Source organism: Epinephelus moara, chromosome 24, assembly GCF_006386435.1.
Source record: "Epinephelus moara isolate mb chromosome 24, YSFRI_EMoa_1.0, whole genome shotgun sequence".
NCBI lineage: Eukaryota > Metazoa > Chordata > Actinopteri > Perciformes > Serranidae > Epinephelus > Epinephelus moara.
Genome location: NC_065529.1, coordinates 31,763,445 through 31,781,070, shown reverse-complemented (window position 1 = coordinate 31,781,070; position 17,626 = coordinate 31,763,445). Strand labels below are relative to the sequence as shown.

The 17,626-nt window shown below is 40.8% G+C and overlaps 1 protein-coding gene across 1 annotated transcript in view; it reads left to right on the top strand.

The window, feature by feature from the left end:
* Nucleotides 1–17,626, top strand: part of syn2b (synapsin IIb) — a 147,067-nt gene that overhangs the window by 123,883 nt on the left and 5,558 nt on the right. The window contains exons 9-12 of the mRNA XM_050037489.1: nt 1,906–2,008; nt 8,404–8,580; nt 9,783–9,849; nt 16,377–17,229. Of these exons, the coding sequence (XP_049893446.1) occupies nt 1,906–2,008; nt 8,404–8,580; nt 9,783–9,849; nt 16,377–17,229 (1,200 nt within the window). The remainder of the gene's footprint in view (nt 1–1,905; nt 2,009–8,403; nt 8,581–9,782; nt 9,850–16,376; nt 17,230–17,626) is intronic.

The window sequence follows — 17,626 nt, the reverse complement described above, 5'->3', positions numbered from 1 at the left end:
AGTTTCATGCAGATCGGTCAAACTTCCTAGGAAGAGATCCATTTTAAGTGTTTTTCAAAAAATTCAAAATAGCGAAAAATCTATATAATTGGAAGTTATGGGTTCTTGGGGCAAATTTGTATGAGGAGAGGCATCTCTGTGCAAAGTTTCATGTCTCTACGACATACGGGGCATGAGATATGCCCATTTAAAGTTTGCAATTTCAATCAGTTGCTATAGCGCCCCCCTTTGGCCAATTGATGTAATATTGCTTCATTCGCATCCTCCCATGACCCTCTACCACTGTGCCAAATTTCACATGGATTGACCAAGTCAGTGAGGAGAAAAACGTGGAACAGACACATAGACACACCCACAGACAGACAGAGTTTTCGTCATTATATAGTAAGATATACAATCGGATTGTCATTATCACTCATTCAGCTGTTCATACGTCTTTTTAATTAAATATTTCACAACGCATGCCACGTACCTGGCAGGTCCTGTTTTTGTAGATAATGTTCCAAGCACATATTCCAAACTGCTGGAAAGCAAAAAAACGACAAAATTAGCTTCTCATCCACAGCTACAGGTAGTTTTTATCAGGCTTCTATCTATCTGTAAAGAAATGCACTTCCTTGAGTTGGACACTAGAGGCATCATCTGTATGTTTACGAATCTACAGAGTCACATATGTAAGTGGAAACAAGGCGTTAGTCTTAGTTCAATGGCAAAGAGAAACTTGAATTCAGAAGGTGTGTGGTTGTACTTCTCTGTTTGACAAGGAAACAGTTATAAGAGTATATTTGTTTTCATGACAGTTTGTGAGTTTATATTGTTTATTTATGAGACCAATAAAGCTTAGAGAGCTTATGTACCATCATATATACCATATATCATATACATTATACTCCAGTGCAATGCCAGGAAGGTGTGAAGGTATAAATAATACAGTAGATACCGCCCAAGCCCACTGTGTACAGCTTATTCTCTGCTCTACATTCTCATATTATTATCATTTATCATTGTGTCAGGCATATTTATTACACTGCTATTCTCATATCATTATCATTATTATCAATGTGTGCTGCTCATGTTTGCATTAATATTATCTTCATTCTCATACCATCATTACAATAATGTGTACCACTTACTTGGCAGCTCCTTTTATTATACGTATTTTTTAAATTTCTGATATTGTGTTACTTTCTCTACATGCCTCTGCAAATTGACCCCAGGAGACAAATTAAATGTTTTAAATTAAATAATGTGACACCAAAAAACTTTTAAATCAGTTAAATCTTCTCTACAGCTGTGACAGTAACAGAGTTCAGTGCAGAGATTTTAAACTTTACAAATGTGAGCTAAGAATTATTATGTGAATATGACGCTGCAGAAAAAGTACCTGTCCTGCTTCAGTTATATTGTCCTTTTCAACAGTATTGATGTGTCTGTGTTTGTAGTTTGATTTTGTTCAGTTTTCCAGACAGCGAGTCAGTGGAGCTCTTCACAGCCAACAGCACCTTTGTGGGCTGCAGCCAACATGGCCCCGAGCTAGAGACGCTCTGTAACAGGTTTACTGCTGGGATAAATGCCCTGAAGAGCAATATTTGCACTGACTTACTGTGCTGAAGTGATATATTATTCAGTTTTATTGATAAAGTTGTGTAGAAGAGTAAAACCTTTTTTTTTACTATGATAAGTAAGATGCAGCAAGGCAGGACAAGTTCTGTTTTCATCCTCAGCTCTGCTCTGTAGAAAACAGTCAGATTCCTGCAACATTTTATGAACCACCTCAACTGCCAACTTTGCAACAACACAAAATAATTATTGTACATACAGGAGTGGAACCCTGTGAGAATTTTTATTGTTCTGTAAACAGATCATGACTCTTTTTGGACCTAATCCAGCTTCTCTTTGTGACAGGTTTAAGCTGTGGGTTGATACCTGCTCAGAGATCTTCGGAGGTTTGGATATCTGTGCCGTCAAAGCCATCTGTGGCAAGGATGGTAATGACTACATTACTGAGGTGAGAAAAAACACATATACAACAACAGGGGCAGAGTGGGGATGTGTGGCTTCTGAGGCTCCAGCCCCAGTTTTCTCTCAAAAGCCCTGAATATATGCTGTTTGTGATTATTCTACGTTCTCTTGTTGGCCTAATGTTCACTTCAGAGTATTGAAGACCACATGTACATGTACACTTAGAGCAGCCCAGATCATGATTTAAATGCAGCAGATTTGTCAGCTGAACATTAATTCTGTGAACTCTGCTCCAACATAGTATAACAAAGAAAGGTTTCAGGATTAGTAATGCTGTTTACAACAGATTCCAACTTATGTAACTTAAATCGGAACATCAGACAATTTTTGCCTCTCTTTATGTGGCAGATGTGAAAATGAGTCATCCTCAACATTTGTTGTGTTACGGTTTCACAATGATGGGTTGTACTAGATAATTTTTTTTCCTTTGCGACTATCATGTTTTTCCAAAATGATGTTCATGCTATTATCTTAAATGTCTTGAAAAATAGTGCATATAACTGCAGTTAACGAGGAAACAATCCCCTCCCAGGGAAACAGGCCCCCTGACCCTCCAAGCCCTGAGTGTTTTTACAAAATCTGGTTCCGCCCCTGGTTTATTTATTTCATTTTATTTGCACGCATATAAAACTGCACAAAATCCAAATAGTAAAAAAGACAAAAAGAAATGTGTCAGGGGAGGTCAAGGTTTATACAAACGGACCTCCCCTCAACTTTAAGGATGAAAACAGACAATTACAAAAGTAGAAAGAAAAGTAGACAAAAGAGCTAAAATAGCATTATACAGAAAAATACAACCAAAGATAAATAACAACAGGAAACACATTGAGCAGTCAGTGAAAAATAAAAACCAAGAAATATATAGAACACAGTGCAGTGAAAAAAAATCATCTAGTGGGCCGGATTGGACCCTTTGGCGGACCGGTTCTGGCCCGCCAAACCCTACACTAAAGCAAATAAGTCACACACTCAAACTCTTATTTTACAGCTGCTGTACTGTCACTGCTTTACATATTTACTGACTCCTACCTTTTGTTTGAAAACTTCCGGCATGTTGACATCAGCCTGTGGGAGTTGTGTTTCATAAGAAAATAATAAGGTCTTTGAGTCTTAAATTTAGCATGTCTGGCCTAATTCACACTGTTGGGGCCTCAGATTGTCTGGCTGGGAATAAACTGATTGAACCTAACCTGAATACACATTATGAGTTTGATAACTAACATCTGGTGATATTTCATGGGTAAGTATGGCTATTCTCTGTAGCCCACCTGTCGCAGAATTTGTTCTATTCAGCTACAATTCCCTCCTCTTGTCTTTCACTCTGTTTCTTAGCGTACTGGTTTCATGCATCACAGTCTTTAATCTTGCAGTCATGGCCATAATAGTGGAGAATAACACATTAATGCAGGAATGTGCTTCGCTGTAATGACACGTTTCCTAAAAGTCAAGTGGTTACGTCTCAGTGTGGAAAATTATTAAATGCTCTGCTCCCATCATCTTCACTGAAAATATAGTTTACAACTTAACGAGTACAAAGACCAAAATGATCACAGTTATCAGTATTATCACAGTATTGTTTAAATGTGCTAAAAATGTACTGATAGGCACACTAAATTAATTTCACCAAGTTTTATATTAAAAACAACAAATAAATAAGCAGCACTGCATAAAAACTTAGAATTATAGCATAGCCAATAATTTATGTGGACATATGAAAACATATCAAATGTAACATTAAAGATAGCCTGTCATTAAAATGTTGGCTTGAGTGTCTCATCATTGGGTTTGCCTACTGCGTGCCCACTCTGTAAACAAGTGACTGGCAAAACAAATGCACATTGCATGACACACCTATGACTGGAAGACCAGTGCTAACTTTGGTTGATGTTGGACAGTTTTTACTGTGAGTTTTTCAAAGCATAGTAATCAAACATGGCTTTAATGATAGTTTAAATTTAGAACAGTAACACTAACCGTCTGGAATTTTATTGTGGTTTATCGTGAAATCAGCAGGCGTCTCATCCGTCCAGCATATGATGATGTTGATTAAGGATATGTCACTGCTAAATGGGGTCGCCTCTACCCACCTATTATGGGTCTGGCTTAAAAGCAGCACCCAAATGCACTGTGACACAGCTGGTAGAGTTAAATCTGAAGAGACAGGTCATGCGATGGACAACGAGGCTCATAACATGGAGCTGGTGTGCAGTGACGGTAGCGAGGAGGAGATCCAACGAGACAAATAAACAAGCAGGAATGGTCAGGTGGGTAGGACTGTGGAAGAACGGAGACAGAGAGACAGGTACAACTTCAGACCAAAAGACAAGTACTTGCAGAGAGAGGCTCATTCTCTGACAGAGAGACAGGTTCAGACTCAGGCTCAGAAAGACAGTTCAGTCAGGAACACTCAAGTCAAAGAAAACTTTATTTCCATTTGCAGTATTATATTTGGCAGTATGGCTCTGTTCTTGGGCCTCTCTGCCTTTCCACGTGCCTACGCAGAAAGCCTTTTCCACGTGCCTACGTAGAAAGCCTTAAGGCAGAGAGAGCACGCCTGTCTGCCCTTCCACGTGCAAAAATGAGGAAAGTCTGAGGCAGAGAGAACAAACCTCCCTGCCCTTCCATGCGCCTACATGGACAGCCTAAGGCAGGGAGAGCAGCAGTTTACTGCTGTTTACTTCCACTGTGCATTCTGCAACATCTCCCTTGATGATACATCCTCGATTACAGTGGTTTCGCTCATAGATGTGGAAACATAGGCTGGTTTGTTAGATAGCACCAAGGTTCCAATAATCCTTTACGAAACCAGTTCAAGAACCAGTGCTAATTTAGTGGTAAAAGGGTTACAGAAAGACAGGCTCAGGATTGGATTGAAACAGGCTCAGGTTCAGACAGAGAGATAGGTTCAAGTTAAAGCTGAGATAGAGAGATAGGATCAGGCTTAGAAGAAGAAAAAAGAAAAAACAGAGAATGACAGAGGAGCAGAGTCTCTGAACTTAAAGGAAAGATGATTCCTGGTCGACTGGATGACTGCTGGGGTGGATGACAGTGGAGTCTCTGGAGTGCTGGGCCATCAAGGCATTAAAGCGATGGGCAGTGGAGTGACCGGAGAATGACCCCTGGGAGCCAGTGGAAATACACTTGCACTCAGGAGGCTGGAGTTGATTTCAATCCCAAAATGTGAAAAGCCTGCAAATGATGCTTGCTTGGACTCAGGGTGGTTCTTCACAGAGGCAGCAGGGAACAAGACTGCAGAGGCTGAGAGAGCAGCCGCTATCCAAAGAAGGCAGCGAAGCAGGTAGAAGGTTAGCAGCGAGCTTGTCAAAAGGGAAGCTCTGGAAGTAACCGAGCAGGAACAGAAAGACACTTGAGAAGAATTTGGAGACTCAGGATCTGCAGCAGGGACTAATTTGGCCACAGGATTGGGCTGTTAAGTGTCCAAGATTTCTGCCAGCTCAGGGAGCAACTTTACAAGCCAGGGTTTGTAGGACACAAGATGGAGTGCTATAGAGAGAGCTGCTTCTATCTGGATGCATTTTGGCAGTAAGTACAGAGCCGCTCAATGGTGCGGGTCAACGCAGCCCCCTCAGTGGAAGAAGCAGCGTCAATTTTTGCCAAAATTCTGGCAGCTGGCGATGACTGACTGGACCACAATATAGACAGTGATGCTGCACATATTGTTAAAGACAGTTTCTATGTCTGAAAGTCAATAAACAAGATTACAGTTGGTCTTTGCCTTACATTCAAAACAAACAAATCCAATTGTGCTGGAGGCATGTTTATATAGAGTAAACAGGTGAGACAGGTGGCGGAGGAGAACAGACAACTGTCAGGAGCAGGAAACTCTATGAAGATACTGAGCGGAGAAGTGAGGCATGACAAAGTTTGGGCAGTTATGATTACAAATCCCAGTGAGACAGTCTGACGCTGAGGAGGGAGATGATACAGGAGCCACAATGACACCCACACCCGGTCACTGCGGTATCCAAGTAATGTTTCTAAACATCCCACTTACACTTTGAAGTAGGCAGACTGTCAGAATGAAATATTCAGTAGTTAAGTGGAAGGTAGATTAGATACTAAAGTGGGAAAGATGTGAAAAACATGTCTCCCCGTGAGTCATCTCAGCTGGAAAAGTGCTTTGGTTTTTATAATGATGCAGTGAAATTGCTGAGTGGAGATCCGTTTACATGGATGTTGACATAGTATCTGCAGTTTTATTTAGCAGCAGACTGACCGCCACAATGATAAAACATCTGGGTTACTGAAAATAATGATGATGACTATATCATATGCCATAATAAATTACCATGTGTTTCACATATTAAAGGGATAGTTCTGATTTTTTAAATTCTTTTTAGGTACTTGTGCATTGCCAGTGTATTATCTACAGCAGATGGTGGTTGGCTTGGAGAAGCAAGCAGGAGTACCACCATGGAAGCAAAGCAATGTACTGCTGTGGATGGGGGAAGCAGCAAAACATATTTTAGCCACCTCAACAAATCTATTATCTTAAGTGTACGCTATATTAAGAATATTTCCACTGCTTTACCTTACCATCAGAAAGCCCTTCCAATGGTGAACTGAAGACATTATCTATGCTCTTTCCAAAGCCACCAGACTCCTTTGACAAAACCGTAATTTAACCTTGCAGAACACAAGAGTTGTTTGTCTACGGCCGCCTTGATCGATGAGTTTGTTTGTGTTATTGTGTGACTTTGGTGTTTTAAAGGGTTGGTTTAGATTGACCAAAAGGTGTACCAGGTGAGAGTTGACTTACATGACTCTGGAGACAGTTTGGGTAAAATAACTCTGTCTTTACTGGTCAAAAGGTAGATTCAGTGCACAGGAGGTCTATCAGTGGGGCAAAACACATCCAATAGGAGTGGGGCAGAAGCAGAGTCAATAAACAAGCTAAATGCAAAACAACAAGAAAAGGACACTGGGAAACAAAAGGCTGGAACACTGAGACAAATTGGCACTGAGAGAAAACAAGACATACACTAAATACTCTGGTGAGGGGAAGGATAACGAGACACAAGTGAGGCTAATCAAGGCAGGACAGACAATCAGACACAGGTGAAGTCATGAAAATGGAGGGAAAACACACAGGGACAGAAAGTGAAGTGATCTGAAACGAGAGGAGATGTGTTTCAAAGTAAATCAGGAAACATAAAAAAAAACATAACCTAAGAAGCTTGAGCTGTGACAGTCAGACAGTAACACAAACTAACTATCTTGAGACAGCGGTAGATCAGCAGCTCTCATGTTCTGTGAGGTAAAATTGTTGTTTTCTGTCAATGGAGTCTGGTGACTTCGATGAGAGCATAGATGGATAAAATGGTGTCATTTCCCCATCAGAAACTGCTGCCTGAATACATTTAATATAGTGACTGGCATTGTGACTTGAAAAAGCGGTTTCTCAGTTTGAATAGAAACCAACCAATCAGCACTGCAGGGGGATTAACGATTAGCCAATCGATGCCACAGGCAGAACTAATACTGTTGTCAAGCGGGGCACCAGAACCAGTGAGAAGTAATGACAATGGTGAGCACTGTAGACAAGATAGAGGCTGCTGTCGAGGATGTTCTGAATTGACATGTCTTCGCAATATCGCCCAAAGTCGTAGTTTGTTTTGACTCTGCTCCGCTCTGCACCAAAAACCCTGGCAAAACAGGTGCATTGGCACGGCTACACATCAGTGTAGACTTGACATTAGATTCAGGTGGATGCGTTGGTCTCTATTGGTTGGTTAGGCAAAATCAAATCCCCCTCCCCAACAGAAATCAGTTAGAGCGGATGCAATGACAGACTGAGGATAAAAAATGAAGTATAATAAGTTGGGAATTTGTCTGATATCAGGAAAGTGTACAATTAAAATGATATTGATTTTTTTAAGTGGCTAAAATACGTTTTGCTGTTGCCTCATCCACAGCAGTATATCACTGTGACTCGGTGGCTGTACTCTTGCCTGTCCGTCCTCTGTAGGTAGTACACTGACTATGAATACGTACCTTATACAGCCCCACTTAAAAAAAATCCAATTTATCCTTTTAACATATGTATATATATAAGAACAAAACCTTTATGACAGTATTCATAAAAAGCCTACAATATAAACTAAAACCACACTGACCATAAAAACATAAACTCTAATCAAATTTGACACAAATTTTCTATCTGGGAGAAGACATAACAGTCTTATAAAGACGCCGGGAGCTATTACCACACATAAAATGTTGACCACTGTGTCGACCTCCTTTGTTTGTCTGTCCTGACTTTATTATCCCGTCTGGGTCAGAAACATTTCAGTCATGTAACCTTTTCAATAAAAAAGGCCCACATTTTTCTGAGATGCTGTCTGTGCCCTCTTTGTCCAGGTTGTGGGTTCATCTATGCAGCTGATTGGTGATCACCAGGCCGAGGACCGCCAGCTCATCTCTGAGGTGGTGTTGGCTAAGATGAATCAAGCGCTGGCTACCAGGTCATCCAGTGCTTCACGTTCACCTGCTCGCTCCCCTCAAGGACAGAAGCCAACTACTGTGCAGCCCCAACAGGTAGAGTCTCATATGAAACCTGTGAATTAGTTTTTTAATTATTAGATTAAGTATAAGATTAAGGTCTTTTTTTTGGTATTTAAGGTCATACAAAATGCTGGAAGATACAATAATACCCCCCCCACACACACACACACACATACGCATGTTTCTGTTCCAACAGAGCCCCATCCCCACTTTACTATTGAGCAATCAAACAGAATCAATTGCACAAACAATTACAACTACGTATAAACAAATTCAAAGGGACAAAAAAAAGAAAATTAATAAAAAATAATTTACATAAAAAAGAGACAAAAATGGTAGGTGAGACAAAATAAATTAAATTTAAAAAGTGCAATAGACTGCAATAGATAAAAAATAATGAATAGAAAAGAAGAAAAAATAAATAAGAAATAAAAATAAGAAAATAAAAAATAAATTAATTAAAAATGAGTAGTAAGGAAAACTTACCAAAATAAATAATAATAAATGAGTAAACTATATATAACATGGGGTCAGTATTACAAGACAATATCAGTGGTGTCCATTTTTTCTTTATAGGTTAAAAAGGTTGCTTAATAGCATAAATTTTCTGAGCACAACCTGTTGTAGAATGGCAAATGGTGCATAAGGTCTTTAATTCATGTCTTAAACTCCGGAGGTAATGTCTCCTTCCACTTAAGCAGTATAAGTCATTTTGCTACAAGAGTTGCAAAAGCGATCACATTTTTTACCTGACGACTAAGCTCTACATCTTGTGGAGCTCCAAATACTGCAGTTGTAGCAGAGGGTTCTCTGGGTACTTCCAAAGCATCGAAAAAGGTTTTAAAAAATGTTTGCCAGAAGCTATTTAGTTTTGGACAAAGTCAAAACATATGTGAAAGGGTGGCTGGTGCCAGCCTCGACACTAGACATCAACTGTGCTATGGACCAGTGAAGACAATGCCAACTAAACCCATGTATTTGTAATGTATGACCCAGAATACACAACTACAGTGACACATGCTCATACAACATTTATCTCTGTTCTCCTCTTGAGTGTAAGGACAGAAATCCAAGAGATTAATGTCTGCAGGAAAATCACTTTGTTGTAGCCCTTTAGAGTTCACTGCACATTCTTTACCAAAACCCGCTTAACCATGTTTGCCTTTCTTTCCCACTCTCTCCCACTTTGTTTTTCTTTCTTTCTGTCTGTCTCCCGCCCCCTCACTCTCTCCCAGAGTGCTGCTCTTAAGGAAGGACTGGCAGATCCAAACAGGACCTCGGGCCAGCGCCCTCAGCCTCAAGGTTGTCTGAACACTGCTCTCCATTGTAATACAAGTGCTGCCACTGTAGGGCCAAAGCATGTCTAGGAAACAGTCGTGGGACAGTTTGCTCTTAAAGATTTTTCTGAGATAAACTATCCAGTGAAAGTTTCCCTGTCAAAATAAGCACTGCCACCAGTGAAACAAAAGTCACTGAGAAAGCTCTCTAATGTTGGTTAACTCGTAGAATTTATTTAAATTAAAAAAGAGAGTGAAACCAATATATCACCTTTTAATTAGAGGTGCTGGTGGACGTACTTTGCTACCTTGGACAGAGCCAGGCTAGCAGTTTCCCCCTCTATTGTGCTAAGCTAAGCTAACCAGCTGCTGTGCTGTGGTTTCAGACATGAGAGTGGTATCAATCTCCTCATCTAATTCTAAGCAAGAAAATTAATTTGTATTTCCCAAAATGTCTGACTGTTTCTTAAAGAGACAGAGAAGTTTATATTTTGTCTGCATCTATATCTCTGTTCCTTGAACGTAACATCGTTCAAGAATGGAAACCTCTGCTGTCTGTTTGATCTACGGCCTTGTCTCTGTTTAACTTGTGACTTGAATTACGAAGCAAATATCCAGTGCATTTCGCCGCCTGTGAGTTTAATTGCAGCCATATTGTGTGTGTTAGTGGTGTGATGTTTGTGCTCAGGGCTGATGTGTTACAACTAAATGTGCCTACTAAAAGCAGCGGTAAAACAGCGTATTATGTGGTAATTTAACAAAGCCATTATTATTTGATATGTTTTGTTAATGTGCGTGTGTGTGTGTGTGTGTGTGTGTGTGTGTGTGTGTGTGTGTGCATGTTTGTTTATTATATTAAATTCCTATTTCTCATCTTGCATGGACGTGGCCGGTGCTCCATGTCGTGTGCTGGTTGTTTTAGTGATGCCAGCTTTTTATGTTTCGCAGGAGTTGTAAGAGATGAACATGTGTCAACAGTGTTGAGATGTTAAGATGTGCAAATCGGATTGCAGCTCAATTTATTTGAATTTCACATTAACGACGATGCCATTCCAAGACAGTAATCTAACACCGTGAAACATGATTGCACAGTGGCAGACGAGCTTATTTATAGATGGATGTTCTGTTTGTTTTCTGTGCATTCTTATATGGAGAGTAAGATCGCTTCTTTAATGTGCTGCGAATGATCACTGTGCTAGTTCTGGTCAGCTCAGTTGTGTTTCTTATCTTTGTGATTAATGCTGGGCTTTTGAATTCTTTGTAATTATCTTTAAACTCTGTACATTGTGATGGTGCAAATCAGTTTGTGGTCTCCAGATAGATTTTTCCTTTTGTGAAGAAACAAAGCCCCCTCTGCAAGACCTGAATGTTTTGTGAATAACTGCTCAGTGTTGTCTTTGGTTGTAAATTAACTCCCATTGTTCTGTGTTATAATACCTGAGACAAGACAAAGTGGCTCTATATGGTACACAATACATATTTTCCTTGGCAATTAAAAAAAAAAAACCTGCTTACGTGATCAATGAAAAGTTTCAAAGAAAATAAGCATCTTTTTCTTTCTCTGCATGTTCATTTCCAAATTTGCTTGGATCCAGATGACGGAATTATTGATTTTTGATCTTCATAAACTATCTGGCTACAAATATTGGTTTAGTGATACTTAATTTGCAGCCTGTGGGCCAAATCAGGCTCAGGACAGGGTGCCAGGAGGCCCGCTGACCATCTTCTAATTCACGATAAAAATAAATTGATTCACACTGGGATGTTTTTGTACTTTGAATGTAAATGAGGTGCCGCAGTGCATTAAAAAAAGCATCAAAATAGAGCTTGTTTATTTAAAAGAAAGTGGCAGAGGAGGATCCCGTGATCCCCTGACAGAGGTCTGGGCTAATCATTTATATATTAATTATTAATGCTTGTTCATTAACTGGCCCCTGGCCTCCTGCCATTATGCAAAAGTGGCCCCTGGGCAGAGGAAATTTAGTTTCCCTGTGTTAGTCTGACATTTAGTTTAAAGTTGGTAACTTTGTGTTATATTTGCTGAAAATGTCACTATATTCTAAAAGAAGTACACGAGACAGTCTGTGAAAAATCTTGTCCCTCTTCCTCTTCTTACTGCTTCTAATGGCATTTGCTAGAATCTGCCGCAGTGCACCGAAAACAAGAGAGCCGAGGGGGAGCTGTCAGTCATTTCAAACACTTTGTAAACTGCAGTAAAACTGTAAAGCTCGACAGCGCTGATCAAATGTAAATCAAGATGCTGTTACTGCATTGCCTATTTCTCATCACAGAATGTTTCCAAAAACATATTTTAGTGTACTGTTTAGCTGTTAAGTGAGAAAGTGTGTGGCCCAGCCGCCATGTTGGATACAGTCGACAGAAGCACCAAAAAAGGCCACTGAAACATATTTTAGTGTACTGTTTAGCTGTTAAGTGAGAAAGTGTGTGACCCAGCCGCCATGTTGGATACAGTCGACAGAAGCACCAAAAACCGCCACTGAAACATATTTTAGTGTACTGTTTAATGAGAAAGTTTTTGTTTCAGTTTTTGGTGCTTCAGTCAACTGTATCCAACATGGCGGCCAGGTCACAAGCTTTCTCATCTAACAGCTAAACAGTACACTAAAATATGTTTCCAAAACCATCTGAGGTGAGAAATAGGCAATGCAGTAACAGAATCTTGATTCATATTTGTTCAGCGCTGCCTAGTTTGACCGCAGTTCACGAGCCGTGATTGACATGACTGACAGCTGCACTGAGAATCTTCGGTTCTGATTGGTTGTTTCGGTTGACATGCTGTAAGGCCATTAGAAGCACCACAAAGCAGTGGAGAAGACAGAGGAATGAGATTTTTTTTCTGTCTTATTTAGTGCTGTGTGAATATAACAGTTTCATCATATGAAAAGAAGATATGGTTTAATGAAAGTTACCAGCTGTAGCTTTAACACACATTAAAGGCTTTACCAGTTTGTTTACTTGCATGGCTGAACTGCCTCTTCAGATAAAGCAGTCACCCAAGTGTACTAAATCTGATCAGCACAAAATCTAATAAAAGAAAGTAATTCAATGTTTGTATCCAAGCAAATTGTTATTGTGTCACCCTTTATGAATTATGTTTCTACAAATGGTATTTTCTTTGGTTTTTATGCGTCGTGAGTCCCAAGCAACCATTGGGATGCTTTATGACAAACTCGTAAAAACGTAAGATTTACTGCAGCTGCCTCACAGTAATGACTCTCTGAGAATGCCTGGGATGAATTTTCATGAAGGTTTGTCAGTGGTCATATCATGTCATCATGTATGATCTTATATCTTGTGTCATAAAATGTATACAGTAACACAAATTAACACACACTTTAGAAGTTGTCTTCAAATAAACCCTTTCATAGAGGTTTCAGCATATAATTTACATACCCAGCTACAATCCTGCATCCTGGAAAGTAAATTATCAGCCGTTGGAAACTCATCCCTGCCCAGTCACCTCCCTCTCAGCATGTGTAATCATTTGTTTCTTTTGAGATGCATGATGGGTTGCTTTGCTGCCTGTGTTTGAGTCACTGAATTGTTTGATCCTCTCTTGGTTGTAACATCTCTGCTTTTGTTATTTATTTATTTCATTCTCATCTTCGACTCTTTCATTTCCTCTCATTGCCTCTGTTTTTTTTTCCACCACACTACCTCCTAATGGTCACGAGTTGTTGTGCATAAAAGCAACCCAACACTTGGCATGTCAGGCTAGTTACCACACCTTCTCTTAACTGTTGATCTGCTGCCCCCTGCTGGTCATTGCAGTCCAAACATTCAGAGCCTGCTTTGCCCTGTTCTTGACAGATGAGTTGGTTAGGATTTTTATGAATGTGAGAGGTCCTTATGTGAATGGGCATGTCTAGACTCAAAATCATTATCTGTATCATGTTCTGCCTCGGTCATTGGTGAGTGTTACAGGCGACTGGTTTTCTAACTGCTGCACTATAAAAACAGGTGCTCCATCTAAGAAATAATGATGCTTATTTATTCAACCCAATAGCCAGTATAAATGTTGGCTTTATATGTTTTTGCAAAACACAGATATGTTACATTTATACATTTTTGTGTAGCAGATATGTTAGACTTTATGTTTCAATTTTCAATTTTATGTTGCAACAATGATATGATTAATGTGTGGTTAATGTTTAGGCACAAAAACCACTTTATTAGAATTAGAAAAACATCATGTTTTGGCTTAAAATACCCAGTTGGGTTGCTACAAGCACTGCTGGACATGTCCCAAACTGTTGTTAAAAACACCCTCTTTAACCACTACAAACACCACTGGACATGTCCCACACTGTCATTAAAAAATAACCACATTTGTCCTTAGAAACACCACTGGACATGTCCCGAACTGTCATTAGAAAATAACTGCATTTGTCGCTACAATCGCCACTGGACATGTCCCAAACTTTCAAAAAACACCCACTTTTGTCGATACAAACACCACTGGACATGTCCCAAACTGTTGTTAAAAACACCTGCTTTTATCACTACAAACACTGCTGGACATGTCCTGAACTGCCATTAAAAAATAACTGCATTTATTGCTAGAAACACCACTGGACATGTCCCAAAGTGACAAATGCTGAAAGCACCTATCATTTCTGACAGCGGACGGGCTCTCTGCCAGCCGGCACGGCTACCTGCGCTGCAATGCGCGCCTTAAAAAAAAAAAAAAAAAAAAAAGACAGGCAGGCCAGAGCAGACCACTTGCGGCCCAGGCCACCGGGGAACTCCCCGGTTCTCCCATAGGCCAGTCCGGGCCTGCCCAAACTGTCATTAAATAATAACCGCATTTGTTGCTAGAAACACCACTGGACATGTCCCAAACTGTCATTAAAAAATACCCGCTGTTATCGCTACAAACACCACTCGACATGTCCCAAACTGTTGTTATAAACACCCACTTTCATCACTACAAACACCTCTGGACATGTCCCAAACTTTCAAAAAACCACCTGCTTTTATCGCTACAAACACCACTGGACATGTCCCAAATTTAAAAAAAAAAAAACACCTGCTTTTATCGCTACAAACACCTCTGGACATGTCCCAAACATTTAAAAAAAAAAAAAAACACCTGCTTTTATCACTACAAACACCTCTGGACATGTCCCAAATATTCAAAAAACACCCACTTTTATCACTACAAACACCTCTGGACATGTCCCAAACATTCGAAAAACACCCGCTTTTATTGCTACAAACACCTCTGGATATGTCCCAAACTTTCAAAAAAACACCCGCTTTTATCGCTACAAACACCACTGGGCATGTCCCAAACATTCAAAAAACACACCCGCTTTTATTGCTACAAACACCTCTGGATATGTCCCAAACTTGCAAAAAAAACACCCGCTTTTAGCGCTACAAACACCTCTGGACATGTCCCAAACTTTTAAAAAACAACAACACGCTTTTAGCGCTACAAACACCTCTGGACATGTCCCAAACTTTAAAAAAAAACACCCACTTTTATCGCTACAAACACCACTGGGCATGTCCCAAACTTGCAAAAAAATATCCACTTTTATTGCTATAAACACCTCTGGACATGTCCCAAACTTTCAAAAAAACACCTGCTTTTATCGCTACAAACACCTCTGGACATGTCCCAAACTTTAAAAAAAAAACCACCTGCTTTTATCGCTACAAACACCACTGGACATGTCCCAAACTTTCAAAAAAATATCCACTTTTATTGCTATAAACACCTCTGGACATGTCCCAAACTTTCAAAAAAACACCTGCTTTTATCGCTACAAACACCTCTGGACATGTCCCAAACTTTCAAAAAAACACCCGCTTTTATCGCTACAAATACCTCTGGACATGTCCCAAACATTAAAAAAAAACACCCGCTTTTATCGCTACAAACACCTCTGGACATGTCCCAAACATTCAAAAAACACCCGCTTTTATCGCTACAAACACCTCTGGACATGTCCCAAACATTAAAAAAAAAACACCCGCTTTTATCGCTACAAACACCACTGGGCATGTCCACCCGCTTTTATCGCTACAAACACCACTGGGCATGTCCCAAACTTGCAAAAAAAACCACCCGCTTTTATCGCTACAAACACCACTGGGCATGTCCCAAACTTGCAAAAAAAACACCCGCTTTTATCGCTACAAACACCACTGGACATGTCCCAAACTTGCAAAAAAAACACCCGCTTTTAGCGCTACAAACACCTCTGGACATGTCCCAAACTGTTAAAAAATACTCACTTTTGTTGATAACAGTGGTTGGCTGCTGCTTGATGCTTGGTAGCCATCTTCCCCATCCAATATGCCCTCCGGCTCTTGAAGAGAATGTGAACTACCTCATAGGTATAAAATGTACAAATGTAACATACCCATGGTTTTCAAAAAAGGTACAATGCCAAGATTTTATTATGGTGACTTGGCTGATTTATTTATTTCCTTTATCCTTTGCTTTTTTTGTTTGTCTTGGGTGTATGTGTTACAAAGCCATGGAGCACTCATATAATATAACTATGTCTAATCTTTTAGGTGCACCAGTGAAATCACAGAGTGTGGATACATCATCAGAGACATCTAAGAGGGCATCTGAACCAGTACCAAAGCCTAGCCAGGCCCAGAAACCTAGTCCTGGTCCAGCTCAGAAATCAGCTCAGGCTCAGAAGGGCCCGGTCCAGAGGGCCACCTCAGTCACAAAGCCTCCAGTGCCGAGGCCTCCCCCAATGACGAGAGCCCCATCCATTGCAAAGTCAGTCCCAGATTCCACCCCAGCCCCAGCCAAAGCTTCACCATCATCCCCAGCTAAAGCAGCAGCAGCAGCAGCCGCAGCAGCTCCAGGCTCTCCCCCGACCAAAGCAGCAGCAGCAGCAGCCACAGCTCCAGCCTCAGCTCCAGCCTCGGCTCCAGCCCCAGGCTCTCCCGCAGCCACAGCTCCTACCACAGAGCAGCCCAAGCCCCAGCCTCAGGGCTCCCCATCCCCAGCCCCTGGCAAACCAAAAGAGCTTCCCCCAAAACCCACACCACCTGCAAAGCCCATCCCTCCTGTACGCAGGAATTCAAAGCCGCAGCTCCAGCCAAAGCCACAAACCCCGCCGCCTCCCAAAGCTTCACCTAAACCCCAGCCCGCTGCCCAAGCCCCAGCACCCACTCAGGCCGCAGATATTGCCTCAGCCCCTGCCCCTGCACAGGTCCAGTCCCCAGCCAAAGCCAGCCAGTCCCCACCTAGTGTCCAGTCTCCAGCTAAGGCTCAGCCCCAGGCCAAGCCGCCCTCTCCCTCCCAAAACCCTGAGCCTGTCCCAGATGAAGCAGCTGCGGCCCCCGCTGAGGGAGAGGCCCCTGTGGAAGAACAGCCAGGAACCCAGCAAAAGACCCATCCTCTGCTGAAGTAAGCATTATCAACACACTGTTGAGAATGCAAAGACATGCATTTCAATGGGCCATACTTTGTGTTTAGGATCCAAAATTAAACATCAATATTCATTCTTCTGTAGAAAAATAATATGTGTAATTACAGTCATATGCAACACTTAAAGTATCGATACATTTTTTTGTTTTAAAAGTGTTTCTTAGTGTGCCAGTCCAAGACGTAACCTGTTGAAAGAAGATTATCATCCATTTGGACAGTTTTAACTGTCCCTATTTTAGCACTTATGAGCAGTATATAAACATTTAATATGATGTTTACTGTAAAGGTGTTGTAAGCAGATATAAAGACTTTTTAAAGGTTATATATACGAGATTTTGAACATTGATATATCAGCAAACCACTATTTGCTATGTGA